This window comes from Populus trichocarpa, chromosome 7, assembly GCF_000002775.5.
Source record: "Populus trichocarpa isolate Nisqually-1 chromosome 7, P.trichocarpa_v4.1, whole genome shotgun sequence".
In the NCBI taxonomy this organism is placed as follows: domain Eukaryota; kingdom Viridiplantae; phylum Streptophyta; class Magnoliopsida; order Malpighiales; family Salicaceae; genus Populus; species Populus trichocarpa.
In genome coordinates this window covers 10,637,884-10,655,295 of record NC_037291.2, presented here as the reverse complement: position 1 = coordinate 10,655,295, position 17,412 = coordinate 10,637,884, and the positions used below count along the sequence as shown (strand labels likewise).

The following is a 17,412-nucleotide window of genomic DNA, read 5'->3' as shown; positions in this document are numbered from 1 at the left end:
ATTTGTGGAATTTGATCGCAATTTCAATTATGTTCTTGCCGGGTCCGACCCAGTTGGGAAAAATTCAGTTTTTATTTTTATTTTAATTGTGTTTTATTCAAAAAATTAGAAGGATATCGCTTGATGACGTAACAAAAAATTCAGTTTTTGTTGTTGCGTGCTTAAGAAACCATGCAAAAAATATTTATTGTTGGATAGATTTTGTATGTGATGACATTGCATATAGTTTAATGGAATAATAAAAAAAATTTATATCAATATTATTTATTTCATGATGTAATAATAGTAGTTAAATCTACAATATTTAAATTAAAAATATTTTTTAATTATTTTATAACCTCAATTTGAAAAGCATTTTTTTTAACTAAACACATTAAACTACTTTTTGTTCAACCTCAATTTCAACCACAGTTTTAACCAAAAATATATTTTTCCAAACAAACCTCAACTAAAAGTACTTTTTATAAAACAACTTTTTTAAAACCACAACAGCAACCTCAATACCAAACACACTCTGAGATTATCTCATATTATATCAAGTTATATCATATTTTTCGAAGTACATTTTTTTGTTGGTAAGTTTTATGGTGTCACACCCGATATCGCGACGACCTTAAAAAAAATTATATTGATTATGGAAAAAGAACAGATATCTGACATCTTGTTCTTTAGGGAAAATGTTTTATTTTAAGGAGTCGCCACCTAGTATTATGATCACTAGGAACCCTAATTGGTCAAGAGAAATCCTATGGTACGGGACTGGTTGAGGCTAGGAAAGGTATTAGCACCCCTAGCGCACCCTACCTGAGGTAAGTTGCATTGCTGGTTTAGTCTTAAATTGCTAAAAATTTGTTGATTTGTGTGTAAAAACGTATGATATTCTTGATTGTAACATCAATGAATAAACTCATGAAATAAATTTAAATCAATGTGTGTGTGTATATATATATATATATTTTAAATGATGATTTAATCATAATATTCATTATTCTGACGTTAATAAATATTCGATCTCGAATACTTCCAACTATGGCGCTGGTAAATATTCCACCACGAATAATTCCAATTAAAAATTCTACCACGAATAATTCCAAATATTCCACCATGAATAATTTCAATTAAAAATTCTACCATGAATAATTCCAACTCTTGCGTTGGTAAAAATTCTACTACGAATAATTCCAACTCTGGTGTTGGTAAAAATTCGTAGCTAAAAAAAGTATGTATTTTTTTTATTCCTAATCCTGATACCAGTGAATAAATTGATAAAAATACATTTTTTTCTAAGATATGCAAAATTTTTATTTCTACATTTTTTATTTTTTATTTTTTCGTTTTTTATTATTTATATATTTTTTGGGGCTGGGCTAAGCCCAGCCAGCCCGGCCCGGTCACTGGCCCAAGCCAGTGACCAGGCTAGGCTGAGCAACACGCGTGCGCTAACGCACGCGTGTTGCTACACTGTGCAAGTGAATTAAAATTCACTTGCACAGAGCCATTGTCACCTAAATGAACAAAATACAAGAAGGAAAGACTCGCTTACCGGTTCTGCTGGAGACCGAAAACGCTTGCAGTGCTGATGGATTCTCGCCTATTGCTTCCTTTTATCTTCCTCCTTTGCTCACTTTGTCTGCGTTTTCCTTTTTTTTTCTCTGCAACTTTTGAAGCCAAGAGGATGATGAAGAGGTCGGCCTGCTGGGAATTTCTTTTGATTCTGGGTTTTTTCTTTGTCTGCAGGGACGAAAACAATGGCAAAACCACTACTCCTCTCTGTGTTGCCCCTTGATTTTTCCTTCTCTTTCTGTGTTTTACTTTGTTTGGTTCGTGCTCTCTGTTTGGGTTCTGTTTTTTTCTGGGTTTCCTTTTTTTTCTCTGCTCCTGTTCCTCCCCCCAGTTTTTCCTTTTGTTTCCTCTCTTCTTCTCAGTTGTTCTTTGGCTTTTATAGCCAGAGAAAACAATGCCGTTTCTGCCAACCATAAAGTGTGATAATTGCAGAAGTAATGGCTGTGCGGCGGTGGGCGGAATTTCGGTCGGGTGAGGAAGATGAACAGTAACGGGAACGGTGCCGTTTTGGTATTCACAGCTATATGCATTTTGACCCTTGAGGTGTTGAACGTTTTGTAATTAAGCCCCTAGTTAAATTGTAATTGGAGCCCTGCATGTCGGCGTCTTTTACAAGTTAGTCCTTGGACTTTAATATGTTGCAATTGTGCCCCCAATTAACCCCCAAACTTTGATATTTCTTCAATTAAGTCTCTGATTTCATTAATTAAATTAAATCCAAGTCCAATTAAGTCCCAAACTTATTAATTCATCAATTAAGCTCTTGATTTTGTTAATAAAACTAATCCAACGTTTAATTAAATCCCAAAACTTTCAATCATGTTGCCATCAACCCCAAATTTTAATTCATTCTTCATTTTTATCATTTCACTCATTTCATCATCATTTTTTTTTAATAAAATAGAAGAAGTCAAAATTGGATTACCACAGTTGCATTTACAAGGATATAAGATTTATCATCCAACAAATAAAACAATTTTATTTATTTATTTATTTAATTACAAGTCAATCCTGCTTAGATCCTAATACGAGATCGTTTAGTGACTCGCCAGTTAGAATGTAAATTAAACAACAATTCACTCGAACACTTGAAAATCACTCTTTCGTTTTCAATATCAAACCACGCATGGCCTTTGAGGCTTTGAAGTTCAACAATTCACTAAAAAACACAAAGTCAACAGGTTCGTTACATGACACCTTGGTTGAAAATTAGCAATTATTGTAATAAATTAATTCTAAATGTAATAAATTAGTTCAACAGAATCCAAGTGATGACACAGCCAGATGCATAAATAGAGATACTCACACTTCCAAAAGCACAATCCCAACACATCCATAGCCTTTCTTTTTTTCTTTTATTTTATACTGTGATAGCTTAAAATAATTTTTACATAAAAATATTTTAAAATAATATTTTTTATTTTTTAAAATCTATTTTTAATATCAACATATTAAAATAATTCAAAATAAAAAAATTAATTTAAAATAAAAAATTTAAAAATTTAAAAAATATATATACAGTCAATTCAAGCACTAATAAATGTTTAAAATCTAGCTAAAAGAAAATATTTTTATTGATTGAAGAGATTGAAGAAAGAGATCACACGCACTAGAAATTCCCAATCGTTGACCGCGATACAGGAACCCACTGTACAATATGGAAAAAGGCTTCTATCAACTAACGGCGGTGCAATCCAATTTGGCGGCGGGGTTGAAATCTGGGGTTGTTTAATACTGTTACAGTGATAGTGATAGAGATGTTTTTTTTTTTGAAAGTATATTAAAATAATATTTTTTAAATTTTTTAAAAATTTATTTTTAATATTAATATATTAAAATGAATTAAAAATATAAAAATTTAATTTAAAATAAAAAATTAAAAGATTTTAATTTTTTTAAAATATTTTTAAAATAAAAAAACAAACATATAGCTGCACAATAGCATCATCCACCACGTCACTACCCATAAAGTACTGAAATGCATCGGTCACAAAATTCACCTGTACTCAGAATAGAGTAAACTATTATATAGTTCTTGATTTTGAACATTATTGTAATTTAGTCCTTTATATCTTGAAAACTTATAACCTAGTTCCTTCACTTGAATTAATTAGGGTGTTTGAGAGTATAGTAGCGGTTGCGGTTTAAAATATTTAGGCAGTGTTTGGAAACGCGGTTAAAATCATGTTTTCCAAAAAAATGAAATTTTTTCTAATTTTAAGCAAAAAAAAAGAAAAAATTTCAATTTTTTGGGAAACAAGGTTTTAACCACGTTCCCAAATACTGCCTAAATATTTTATCTAATTAAGTGTTTATTTGAGAGTGTGGTAAAAATTGCTTTTAAAAGTGTTTTTCACTTGAAAATTCATCAAAATAACTTCTTTTTATTTTTTTAAATTTATTTTTGGTATCAACATATTAAAATGATCAAAACACATAAAAAAAGTTAATTTAAAATTAAAAAATTAAAAAAAATACAATTGGATCTCAATGCCAAATACCATCTTGACTTGTTTGGTATCGTTGCCATTTTTTGTTCTTTATTTCTTAAGAACTATTTTCAAGATTTTCACTTATTATATTAAGTTCTATCATCTATTTTTTACAATCCCAACCGTTAGTTCTTCTACATTGATTCCTTATTTTCGCTATTTAGAAGCTATCTACTCTTAATATTCCAATGAAAAAAAAGAAGCAAAAGGGTCTTAAGTTAAAGTTATTCAAACAAGGAGGACTAAGTAATAATTGAGTTCAATACCAAGGGACTAAAAGAATTATATACTTCTCTGGATTTGTTAGTTGAGGGCAGTTAAGAACTGTTTATGGGTATGAGTTGTTTTTTTATTTAAAAATATATTAAAATAATTTTTTTATTTTTAAAAATTTATTTTTGATATTAATACATTAAAATAATTTAAAATATAAATATTTTTTAAAATATATATTTTTTAATTTTAATATTTTTAAAATATAAAAATAAATGATAGCAAACACCGATTCCGCTTTTTCTTCTTTCCTCAAACTTTGGAAAAAAGAAGAAGTAATAAATACGACTCTACTAGAAAAAGAAAGAAGGAATTAAAAAATCGCCTCAATGCTTCTTCGCTGTCTCGCTACTAACAGAATTCCTTTTTCTACCCTGTCAAGACTGCTCCAAGCAGTGATAATAAAATAAAACACACTCTCTCTCCAACAAACCTTTAAATCAAAACTCTACTCTTTTGCTTCTCTCTCTACAAAAAAATTAAGAAATGGCGTTTAATAACCCTAATATCAGCTCGCTGCCTCTGCTATGTGGAATGACACCAGCATAGTTTCATCACCATCCCCATCACTATCACCATCGTCAATCACGTACTCTCTCCCTTGTAAGTTCCCTCAATTTCTTGATTTTTACAGGTACGTGTGGATTTGTGTTGTTGCAGGTCGAACTTGTTATGGTTAAGGAAAAATTTTCAGGTTTTGTTTGGTTCCTGAGAAAATTGAGGCAAAAAATGTGAAATTTGTATTGTTTTTATGTGTTGATTTGTAAGTGGTTAGTGAATTTAAGTTACTTAATTGAATTTTGAGTGATTTGTTTTAAAAATGGAGGGAAAAATTGGATGTTTTAATTTGTTGTTATTGTTTGCTGCATTTTCTGTTGTATTCAATGGTTTTGTGTATGTTATTGAATTGGAAATTTTTTGGAGTTACAGGGATGGGAGATGGCTAGGGTTTTGTTGTGAATGGATCAGTGTTACAAGAGGGGAAATGAAAGTTTGACTTTGGAGCGGTTATTTTGAATTTGAAAAGTGTTTAGTGGGTATTGCTAAATCGCATCTTTTCTTTTAATCACAAATGGAAGAAGAGGGAAAACGGGTTGGAGGGCTTTCTTCTGGATTGGCTGTTTTATTGAAAGGCGAAGATAGAAAGGAGGATTCGTGGAAAACCCGACTTGTTTCATCGTGTGATGATTTTGGTAATCAGCCCGTGGAGCGAGCTCTTGAATATATCTTTGGTCTCTCAAACAAATCACTTGGTCCATTGACTGGTCCAGTTGACACTAAATTAGTTCGCTCTATTTTAAAAAATGAGTTTTCCAAGTTTTGTATCAAATCTGGTGATTTGGTTGATAGTAGAGACGGGATTCATATCAGTAAAGATGGTTGTGAATCTCAGGTGGTCGGGCTTGAAGAAGTGAGCATCTGTGGTGATATTAGAATCATTAAACACCCTTTGCATGTAGAAAGCTTAGCAATGTTCAGTAGTGCTAGGTCCAATGCTTGTGTTTGGAAAGGGAAATGGATGTATGAAGTTCTATTGGAAACTTGTGGTGTACAGCAGCTTGGATGGGCAACTCGTTCTTGTCCTTTTACTGATCACAAGGGTGTAGGTGATGCAGATGATTCATATGCATTCGATGGGAAAAGGGTTAGTAAGTGGAACAAGGATGCTGAGCCATATGGTCAGCCATGGGTTGTTGGTGATGTCATTGGATGTTGCATTAATCTGGATCATGATGAGATATTGTTCTATAGAAATGGTGTATCCCTTGGAGTGGCCTTTCGTGGTATCCGCAAGATGGGACCTGGATCTGGGTATTACCCAGCAATCTCTCTTTCTCAAGGTGAACTCTGTGAATTAAATTTTGGGGCTCGTCCCTTCAAGTACCCCATTCAGGGGTTCCTTCCCCTTAAAGCACCTCCTTCCGCAAATCTTTTGGCTAAGCAGTTGCTTCAATGCTTATCAAGGCTGTCAGATGTGCAAGGTGCGGGATGGGCTGAAAGTTCTTTAGTTGGTAAATTGAGAAGATTGAAGAGGTTTGTGTCACTTGACGAAGTATTTTATCCTGTCTGTCAAGGGATATGTGAGGAATTCTTCTCTGTTCTTGAGGGAGATTCTGGAAGTACTGAGTTTGTGGCATGGGGTCCACTTCTTTCATTCATGATGGAGGTTTTCAGAGTGCAAGCACCACATGACTGTTCAGGTCTGGATAAGTTTATTGATGTATTTCTAGAGTTTCAAGAATCACGTCTGATGTTTGAGCATATCATCAATGCCCTTTCAAGTGGCTGCAAAACAGCATCTTTGGTTTTAACAGAATGCCCGTACTCAGGATCTTATTCTTATCTTGCAATGGTATGCCATATCTTACAACGGAAAGAATTGATGGTTCTCTGGTGGAAGTCAGCTGATTTTGAATTATTGTTTGAAGGTTTTCTATCGCAAAAGAGTCCAAACAAGCAGGACCTTCAATGCATGATGCCTTCTGTTTGGTGGCCTGGTTCAGGTGATGATATCTCCAATGATGGAAGAAGCATGATGCTGACAACTACAGCTTTATCGGAAGCTATCAAAAAGGTATATACTGTTGTGGATCCCTGATATTTCACATTAAATTTGTAGATTATGAATCCTCTACTGTTGTTCCATATATATTAGCATGATGAGGGGAAAAAATGAAAAGCCTTCAAAATCTTTTTTCCATGTGAAATTAATTGTAATCAGAATGTGGTATACCTAGTGAAATACTGTCAAATACAAGTGGCCAAGCAGACTTTCCACTGATGGAAATAACTTTTCTATGAGCCTTTCGACTACAGCTGTTGTTGTTACCTTTCTATTAGATAATATCTCTCCCCATATGCATATAATTTAACCTCATCAATTTCACAAATAAAAGCATTTTGTTAAGGTTTGATTGTTCATGGTTTGTCATGAAAAAAAATTATTCAAATAAAAGCTCCAAAAAAAAAGAGGAGAGAATTCTTTCAATTGAATTGAATATCCTGAGTTTGTTATCACATTTTCTTTTTCTATTTAATTCATGCCCAATGAATAAAAGATGATTGCCTGAATCAATTGCTACTGTTTACTTGATTATTGACATATCTTATATTTATGGAGCCTGCACTTGGACTTATATGATGAGGTCAAGGGTGTGTGTAGATTGGCTGTTCACGAGTGACAACCTGAAAATACACATTTTTTTTGTCGTTGAAACCTTTAATTTGTGTCCCTGCTAAATTAGTTGATATCAATTTTCCAGTCATTCCATCCGTTGTGTTGAAAATCTTTTTCTGGACTTGAGCAATGAATTTCCTATTTCAGCTCCATGCCAAGGGACTTAGATGAGGAGCAAATTGCTTAAAACGTGCTGTGACCTCTGATAAATACTAATCCCCAAAATAAACAATCACATATGGAATTCGTTGCTAAACTCGCATTACCTGTTTTGAACTTTTTCCTTATTTTTGTTTGCAGTAATTTATCTTGGCAAACAATTATTGACTTTATTCTCTCTCTGGTTTGCAACACAATGAGTTTGTTTAGCTAGCTTCATGCAATTTAATATTAATTCACACCCTACAAATGCTGATGTCTTTGTAGATTGAGGAGAAGCATAGGGACCTCTGTCTCTTGGTCATGCAATTTGTACCGCCTACAACACCTGCTCAATTACCTGGCTCAGTGTTGAGGACATTTTTACAAAATATTCTATTGAAGAATAGAGGAGCAGATTGCAATGCGCCACCTCCTGGAGTTTCAAGCAATTCCGTTCTTATTTCTTTGTACTCAGTTATACTTCATTTTTTATCCGAAGGATTTGCTATGAGGGACATTTGTGGCTGGTTAAAGAGGTGTGAACCCAATGGTCTTGATGTTGGATTTCTTCACAGAGGTGGTGAACAAAGTTTCCCTGTAGATATATTTCTCAAAAATGATCCTCATCGAACTGACATTTCTAGACTTGGGGGATCATTTAGTCATATCTCAAAATCCCATCCTGCACATGATCAAGAAGCAGAAGTAATCCAGTGGGAGGAAGGTTGTATGGATGATGAAGAAACAAGAGTAACACATAAAACCACACCGAAACCATGTTGTTGTTCAAGTTATGAGATTGAATTGTCAAAAATCTCCAAGCATCAAATTAGATACAACACTAAAGATTCTCGTGTCCATTGTAGTGGTATTCCAGACAGGTCTGCTTATGTGGCTGCAGAATGCAGTGAAGGAAGTTTGAATGATGAGATAGCCGACAAACCTAGTACAAGTGATCAATCTGAATCTGATTTTGGTTATTGTCCAGTGCGAGATATTAGGATTGTGCACAGGGAGAGTGATATGTCTTCAGCAACTCTGAGAGAAGAAGAACTTCTAGATACATTGCTATTGCTGTATCACATAGGTGTTGCACCAAAGTTTAAGCAGGTAAGAATTTTCATGATAAAATATGCTCTTATTTTTACTTTCACATTACTGCAAGTTTTTGTACTTGGTATCTGGTTGATCTTATTGGTGAAGGGACTTTGTGCTGCCTGAAATAAATTTATTATTTTTTCCCATGGAAATTTAATAGGAAATGAGTTTTGTAGCAAACATGGACAGACATTAGGAAGAGTGAAGTGAACAAAATTTTAGTCCTATCCTGAACGAACATGATTATTGAGTTCAGGTATTCACTACTTTCAGCTAGATTAACTATAATAAATGAATGAATTTCCTGAAGCCTGAAAAATTGATACATTTGAGTGGAGTTGGAGAAACTGTTTTAAGTTTTTTAAGGATCCATCATCGAATCTGAAAAATAAAACCAAAGTCAAATGATCATGCCAAACCTCTGAATTCCAACAGTTCTTGGTTTCTCTAAAAGACAATATCTTGAGCTCAGGTATAGAAATGATGAAGTCAGGGTTAAATCACCATGACATGCTTTAACGTGCCTTGTCTGTTAAAATAAGAAATGGTTAGTGATAAAAAAATTATGTAATAGGGGATAATTTATGAGTAGTTTCATCAGTTGGAAACTGAATTTTCCTATGCCAAGTGCCTATTAATCTCAATGTGCTTGTGTATATTTTCTCTTAAGGTCCAAGGCAGTAACCGTAACCAAAAGGTTTTATGCTTGAGTTGCAGATTGTCAGTTTGATCATAAAATATGGTATCTTATCATTGTTTACACCAATGCAAGCTAAGATGCCTGTAGAAGATATACGTTGTCATATAATACGAAACAGCTGTCCTTCTAATCGTTTTTTGTGATACCTGAAGGAGAATTTGATAAAAAGTGAGAAAGATTTATGCTGTATTTAGAAGAATTGCTGCATCACGTTATTTTATTTCAATCTTTTCACTTCAGCTCCAGTATTTAAAATATGCGTCACATGTCTTTATGTTCTACAAATTGGGGTTTGTAATTTCTGAAGCATTGTAGCGATGTCAAGACAGTGGCCTACTCATTGACTGAACAGTTGAAGACTGTGTCCTGCTTGTTGACTGTTGTCCAAAGGGAACACCATTTCCTGGAAAACTTGTTCACGTTTTATGTTTTTTCTGGGATTACAATCATATTGTTTTTCTGTGCTTTTGGGATGTTCTGTTTAGTGGATGAACATCATTTTGTGCTTACTGATGACATGCTTTCTTGCTGCATTTTGTTTTGCAAAGGTCATAATATGTCTATCTTGATTGTAGGCATCGTACTACATGTCTCATCAGGCACAGTCAATATCACTCCTGGAAGAAACTGACAAACAAATAAGAGAACGTGCTTGTTGTGAGAAATTAAGACGCCTGAAAGAAGCTCGTAATGAATACCGTGAAGAAGTAATGGATTGTGTAAGACATTGTGCATGGTATGATGTCCCTGAACTGTATTTGTCTTGTTTTGTTTTGGAACCATATTTATCTTGATCTCAACCATATGAAACATTGAATGAATGTGTGAAGCCTGATGCACCCTTTTGCCTTCCTTTTCTATGGTTAGAATGAGAAATGGATATCCCAGATGGAGCGGTTGGATAGGCAGTCTTAACAAGCAAGATGCATAATTGTAACATTGGTTTATGAAATTAGGTTACTTGTTACTGGCAACTTATGCACTTTGCAACGATAAGAACTGTTTAAATTTGTTTTATGATATTTCTCTGTTTCTGCATTTCTTTAAACATGTTTATAGTTCTTCCTTGTTGTACCCTTAATTGTCTAGTGGCCTGAACTTTAAGCACCTGCAATTATTGATTTTCGCCCAGTTGCCCAAGCTTGGCTTCCAAATTCAATGCCCATGGAAATATATCTGGCACAGAATGTCTTTTTCTTGTATGATAAGAATAAATTGCTTTGATTTTCTGGTAGAAACAGGGAGAGTGAGAAGCCTGTTTTCCCAAATCTTTAGAATAAATTATCTTGTAGTTCTAACTGCTGGATATGTGTCTTCTATCATAGTATATCTATTTATTGTAGTCAGATGCGACTTTCTATTTTGTTAGGTTCGTTATGGGTCAACATTCTAGCATTTTGATGTATCAAATTGTAGGCAAAAACTTCAAAAGCTTTTAGGTTCTGTGTTTGCCCTTTCCACTGGTCTTATTGGAAAGCATTGATATTGCTTTTGTGGGAATGTGTTTTTTTTTTTTGTCGCCTTGCCTTTCTGTGTTCCTGCTGCCTTACTTCAGTGTGATGCTACTTAATCTGCTCATTGCCATCCATATTGCTCTACTGTTCCCACTGCTTGGGTTCTTTAATTCACTAATGTTGAAGACAAATAGCTGCTGCTTCCTCAGATCTCCAGACCACCGTTTGCTCTTTAACTGCTTAGATGTGTTTGTTATGAGGGTAAAGGGGGTGAAAATTTATGTTTGAAACTTTTCACCCCTTTTACCTTTGTTTGGTAGAACTTTTCAAAGAGGGGTCATTTTTAAGGTCTTAACTCTTAACCCCCAAAATGGGGTTAAATGTTAACTTCGTGAGTTGAGGGGTAAATAATTTTTCAAAGGAGACAGATTTTGGACTCTGCATTTTCCCTCATTTTTTTTAATTGAACATCCATTTCTCTTCATTTACTCCCACTTCTTATTATGGGCCCACAATTATAGATATTTAATATTGTTATATTTACATAATCAAATCAAATGTGGTTTGTTGTGGGCCCACTAATAATGCTCATGATTTTTTCAATACCCTTAAAACTTTATCCCTCAAGGGATGTTTTACACCCTCAACACTTTACCCTTAAATCTTAGTAGCATTTGACCTCCAAATTACTTCACACCAAGCACAACCTTAGTTTTATCACTATCTTTGTATGGTGCTGGTTGTTGGTACTTGATACTAAACAACACCAGCTACATGTATTGCATACTTTATGCTAGCCCATTGCATCTTCTGATCTTTTGTTGGCCATTTTGTTGTGGACAGGTATCGCATCTCTCTTTTCTCGCAGTGGAAGCAACGAGGAATGTATGCAACATGCATGTGGATAGTCCAACTACTTCTTGTTCTTAGCAGAGTGGATTCCCTATTTATTTATATTCCTGAGTTTTATCTTGAAACCCTGGTAAATAAATACTTCCCTTCAATCACTGGCAAGATGATGTTGGGTGTATTTATCAACCTGTGTCTGTCTGAAATAGTGTTTATTACAGCTTGTGAGCAGGTATTTTAACCTGTATACAGAGCATAAATAAATTTGACCTTCTTATATAGAGTTTTGTCTTGTGTCAAGATTGCCATCTCTTCGGAACACTCTACATCTCTTCAGAACCCATCGTTCTCTTGCAAATATTCTTACATCACTTCTTGAAGTTGAGCTACCACATGTAGTATGTTAATGTGCTTTTTAGGGTCATGTTTTGGAAGTTCACCAGGACTTTGTTGAATGCTTGATAAAACTGCAAGTTTAGATTCAACTATATCATGAAAGCTCTTTTTTTTTTTTTTTTCTTTAAAATATCAATGCTAGTAGTGGGCCATTAACATCCCATTCTAGCAAAATCTTGTGTGAAGATTTTTGGTTGGTGAAGTGTTCACCCTGAGGTGCCAGTTTCTTTTTGTTTCAAATATGATCTAAATATTTTCTATAGCTGTTAGAACACATGTAATTGGTGCATTTTTAATCTATCTGTTTTATCAGATTTCGCTGCATCATCTACCTGTAGTTTTAAATTAAGCGCTCTGCTTGTGGAGTGTGTCATTGATGTGGTTCCCAAAGTTAACTTGTATATCTAGCTGTTACATTATGCTGTTCTATTGCCGTTGCAGGTTGATTGCTTCCATGTGCTGCGCAAGAGTGACCCCCCATTTGTACCCCCTGCAATATTTATTAAGCAAGGACTTGCTTCATTTGTAAGTCTCACGCACTGTTCATTTTACTGTTGTCTCAGGCAGATTTTTATTGAGTTGATTTTTGTGTAATCTGCTGTTTGGTTTTTGGCTGTGGTTTAAATTTGTAATCAAATCTTGGCAATTTGTTCTCCATTTTGTCTCTAGATTTATAGATCAGGAAAGTATGCCATTATGATAATGTCAAGTTGTTATTATTGAAACTGACGATGTTCTCTTAAGATATATGAATTATTTTAGCATGTGTTATTGGTTAATTACAGCTCAAGCACAATTATATCCTTGATTGTGCTGTCAATGCTGAATCCATTGCACACGAGAGGTGGGGCACTGTGAAGTGTGAGCCCACCTTTTGTATCAACGCAACAAAAAAGTTTCCTGCCATGTAGTGGATAAGTTTCTTTGTAGCCCTTGATTGAAGAGGTAAGGGACGGGAGGAGCTATAGCTGCCACCATTGGCGGCTTGCATTTTGCATCTTAGAAACAAATACTAACAGAAAGGGAATGATGGCTAAACTCTTTTTGAAAATTTGGATGGTTAGTAAGATTTAGGTAGGATTGCTACCTCATTGAGCGCTGATCTTGAAATAACCAACTTTAGCTGATTCACAAAGAGTTAAATTCCATCAAATGTTTATCTTGCACAATGAAACACAATGGAATGTCTCTACATTCCGGAATTCTCATGCCGTAAACCTACTTACAACAGTATGCTTAAACCACTATTCTTGGCATTACAACAATTATTTTTCCTCCCCAATCCTTTGGTTATTATATTTTGCCGATTGCATATGTTCAACTAATATTATTTTATTTATGCTGAATTACCCATCTCTTAAACCTTCCTGTTGTAGTGGTCAACATGTCTGTAATTGTTCTTGGTCACATCAAGAGCCCCCATATAAAGACTAGAGATCCTAATGCTCTAGGAAGTTTATTATATTACTATAAGCCAAGAAAACTTACCTCCTATCTGCTTTTTGCCGATCTTTCTTTAGCTGTATTACAAGCTACAAAAGTAAATAAGCTTCCTACATGGATAATTTTAATGCATCTTTTCTGATCTACTGTGGTTCTGTGTGCATCTTTCTCAAGTCTGATGGATTTATTGCTAGTTTGAAGTTCCAGTTGATAGTTGCAACTGTACCCTTTTGATTATATTTCACGAGATTTTAATGGTCACACTTGATTATTGTCAAGAAGTTAAGATTTTTTGCATGTATATGTAAGAATGGTTTGATTGTTTTCAGTTATAAAATGTAGAACTACAATAGTACTTGACTCCTTGGTGTTTGTGATGAATAGTTCAACTTTAAGGATGGAAGAATATTAAAGTGATTACACAATGTATTGTTCCAATCTGATTTAATTTGTGCCACATGATAGAGAGAAGCACAAGGAATTATTTATGCACCTTTCTTTTACAAGTAATACAAAATCTTCCATCCAAAGTTCCAAACAACAGGCAGTTAATTGCTGACTGCTGGCTCATTTTCAGGGACCAGCGGGGTTTTTATATTTGACGTTGTGACTACTTTTGTACTGTGATTTGTACTTTACCAACTGACACTTGTAGCTGCCAGAGAATAAACTTATTTTTCCTTGAACTTCTAGAGTCGTGACATGTATCACTGCATGCAATCTGGTGATTTCCTCGATTTAAAAAAGTTGAATATATTCAATGCTTGAAGTCAATGGATTACAGAGGATTGATCGATTTCTCCTGTTCATCAGGTAACTTTTGTTGTTTCCCACTTCAATGATCCGAGGATATTGAGTGCTGATCTCAAGGATCTTCTCCTCCAATCTATTTCAGTCCTGGTACAGTATAAGGAGTATTTGACAGTGTTTGAGAGCAATGAAGCGGCCACACAAAGAATGCCAAAAGCACTATTGTCGGCATTTGACAACAGATCTTGGATCTCAGTGACTAACATTCTTTTGCGGTTGTGCAAGGGTTCTCGTTTCAGTTCTTCAAAGCATGGGGAGTCATCGTCATCATCGTCATTTGTTTTCCAGGTAAAAAATATCAATCTTTTCACAGAATTTTTAAATCCTTTTTTCTTTCCCATGGAACAATTTGTGGGCATGGATTTATCCTTTTTTTGGCTTAATCTAAGTAGAACTTGTTGCGGGAAGCTTGCATCAATGATGAAGAGTTGTTCTCAGCCTTTCTGAATCGACTATTTAATACACTCAGCTGGACGATGACTGAATTCTCTGTATCCATTCGGGAAATGCAAGAAAAATACCAGGTATGATTTATTGATACCAAGTATTTGATGACTGCTGTTCTATGGCTTTCAAAAGGTCTGACCTAGAGTTTATGCTTTGCACTAGTGCAAATAGCCCCCCCCCCCCCCCCACCACATGCACATGTGGTTGCGTGCTTATCTATCTATATCCTGGGGTGTCACTTTTCTTGGTTCACATTTCTATAAAAAATTGCTTTAACTTAAGTGGATCACTTGTCTGGGTCAGTCATATTACTGTTATGTTGGTAATACCAGTTATGTTGGTTTCAGTAGTTAGTAATAGGTTTTAACTGTATCGAATTTTCTGCCCTCATTTATTCCCAGTTTGCTTCAAATTATTTTCTTACTAGTATTAAATATCTTTTTAGGTTTTGGAGTTTCAGCAAAGAAAATGTGGTGTCATATTTGATCTCTCATGCAACCTTGCAAAGGTTTTGGAGTTCTATACTCGTGAAATCCCTCAAGCATTCCTATCTGGAACTGAGACGAACCTTCGGAGGCTAACTGAACTGATAGTCTTTATTCTCAACCACGTTACCTCAACTGCGGATGCCGAGTTTTTTGATCTGTGAGTTTCCATGCTTTCCATGCTGGTGAATCAAAATCATGTTTCTCTACCTTTTCCCTCTTGTCATTTTTCCTTTTCTAACTGTAATAAGTAGTGTTTCAAAACATGGTATAAATGCGTTGTGCCATTTGAGATGCAATATGAATCTTGCTTTTCATTGAAGAAGCACGCAAGGGAATTGGTGATGATGACAAGTTGACATTTAGGATTTCTTTGGTTGGTTTGCTTATGTTATGACAACCACACCCAGATATAGCGTTCAGTTTTTTCAGATTTTTGTAACTATTCAAGTTTACTGGAGACTTGTAGATAGTGTCTCTGGACATTTTTAAGGTGGTTTTTTTGGTGATAGATTTGGCACTTCTAATACCAATGATAAAGGCTTTACCAGTGCATAAATTACATATTTAATTAAAGAAAGAACTGTGAATTGTTACAAAGTCCATATTGCGACTTCTATGCTTCCTCAATGGTTAAGAAGTTCATATATTTATGCCACTGTATTTGCAGGTCACTTAGACGACATGGTCATTCTCCAGAAAAAGTAAATCGAGGCATGATATTAGCACCTCTTGTAGGGATCATCTTGAATTTGTTGGATGCAAGGGTGGGGACGGAATGTGGACAGCAGAATGATGTTGTGGGTGTTTTTGCAAGCATGGACTGCCCTGATGCTGTGCACTGTGGATTCCAGTATCTCTTAGAGTACAACTGGGTTAGTTTTGTCTGCTTCAAGCCCTGTCTCTCTCTATATGCATGTATAACTTCTCTATCTTGTGGATAGCAACCTCATTCTTTATTCCACTCTGCATACGAACATCATAATCAGAAGAAGATTCATGTTCATGGTTGGCAAAAGGGTATTGTACTCATGACTAGAATTTTAATTTGCATCTTTTTGTATTTACTTCCATGGAGAAACAAAAGTGCTGCCATTCATGTAATTTTAAAGGGGCTACAAGGGAATAAATTAAATAGGTGTATGATGGTTGTCTAGAGATGACTGATGTAGAAAAGAAGAGTAAAAAAACCTAACAAAATAGAATTCTCAACTAATAACAAAATGGGAAAAGAAGAAGAATCAATGTATGTCCTGTTCATCATCTTTTGTCATCTTATCCTTTAAGCTTTGCAATTTACTCTGTTATTTCTGTGACAGACTAGGTCCGCAAGAGGGGATGCTTACAGTGGAAAACTTCAGCAGCTAGAGAGTTTCTTGAGCCTCCTTGTTAGCAGGATTGAGTTGCAACAAATTGAAAGAACGAAACATGAGGAAGAGACAGAAGCTGATGATAATACTTGCTGCATTTGTTATTCTTGTAAAGCAGATGCAAGGTTTGCCCCTTGTTCACATAGGTCCTGCCATGGCTGCATAACCAGGCATCTTTTAAATTGTCATAGATGTTTCTTTTGCAATGCAACAGTCTTGGAGGTTATCAAGATTGATGAAAGCAGAGCTTAAGTTTTACTCATACGTTTTCGGTTGCCTAGACTCATGGAACCGAAGCTGGTCACGGACTGATTATCAGTTTCCGGATGGGCTTTGGAACCAAGATTTGTCGAAGAAAAGGCAGAAAGAAGTTAGAAAGAAAATAGGTGGTATATTTTCAAGGTTAGGTGGATGGGGGTTAGAAAGAAACAATTCTCGTGGAGTTGATGAAGAATTTTGTAGGGGAAATTTGAGGGCATTACTCTGTAAATATGAGATGTAAATGGCAATGGAAATCTTCTGTTCTCTGTTTCCTCAGCGTTTATGTGCTCCACATCAACTTGAGCTGAGCTGGGCGTAGCTGGAATGGACTTCAATGCCAAAAACACATTTAGTAAATCCGGTCCCGTGTGAAATGAAATGCTCAATAAACTAAAAACGTGGTATATTATTAAATTAAAAAAAAAAACACTATAAGGGCAGAGGATTATATG

At 34.9% G+C, this 17,412-nt stretch overlaps 1 protein-coding gene across 2 annotated transcripts; it reads left to right on the top strand.

Annotated features, from left to right (window-relative positions):
- The first annotated feature begins 4,655 nt into the window (after positions 1-4,655).
- On the top strand, positions 4,656-17,230 carry LOC7457129 (E3 ubiquitin-protein ligase RKP). Of its 2 annotated transcripts, none has more exons than XM_024605518.2 (11): positions 4,656-4,931; positions 5,259-6,903; positions 7,933-8,757; positions 10,021-10,181; positions 11,743-11,980; positions 12,586-12,669; positions 14,401-14,685; positions 14,790-14,921; positions 15,290-15,489; positions 16,000-16,204; positions 16,649-17,230. In XM_024605518.2, the coding sequence occupies exons 2-11, from the start codon at positions 5,401-5,403 to the stop codon at positions 16,949-16,951; spliced, it is 3,936 nt and encodes a 1,311-aa protein (XP_024461286.2). In that variant the 5' UTR covers positions 4,656-4,931; positions 5,259-5,400; the 3' UTR covers positions 16,952-17,230. The 2 variants fall into 2 exon arrangements, with proteins under 2 accessions (XP_024461286.2, XP_024461287.2); XM_024605519.2 differs by having other exon boundaries at positions 4,657-4,931; positions 11,743-11,881.
- The last annotated feature ends 182 nt before the right edge of the window (positions 17,231-17,412 follow it).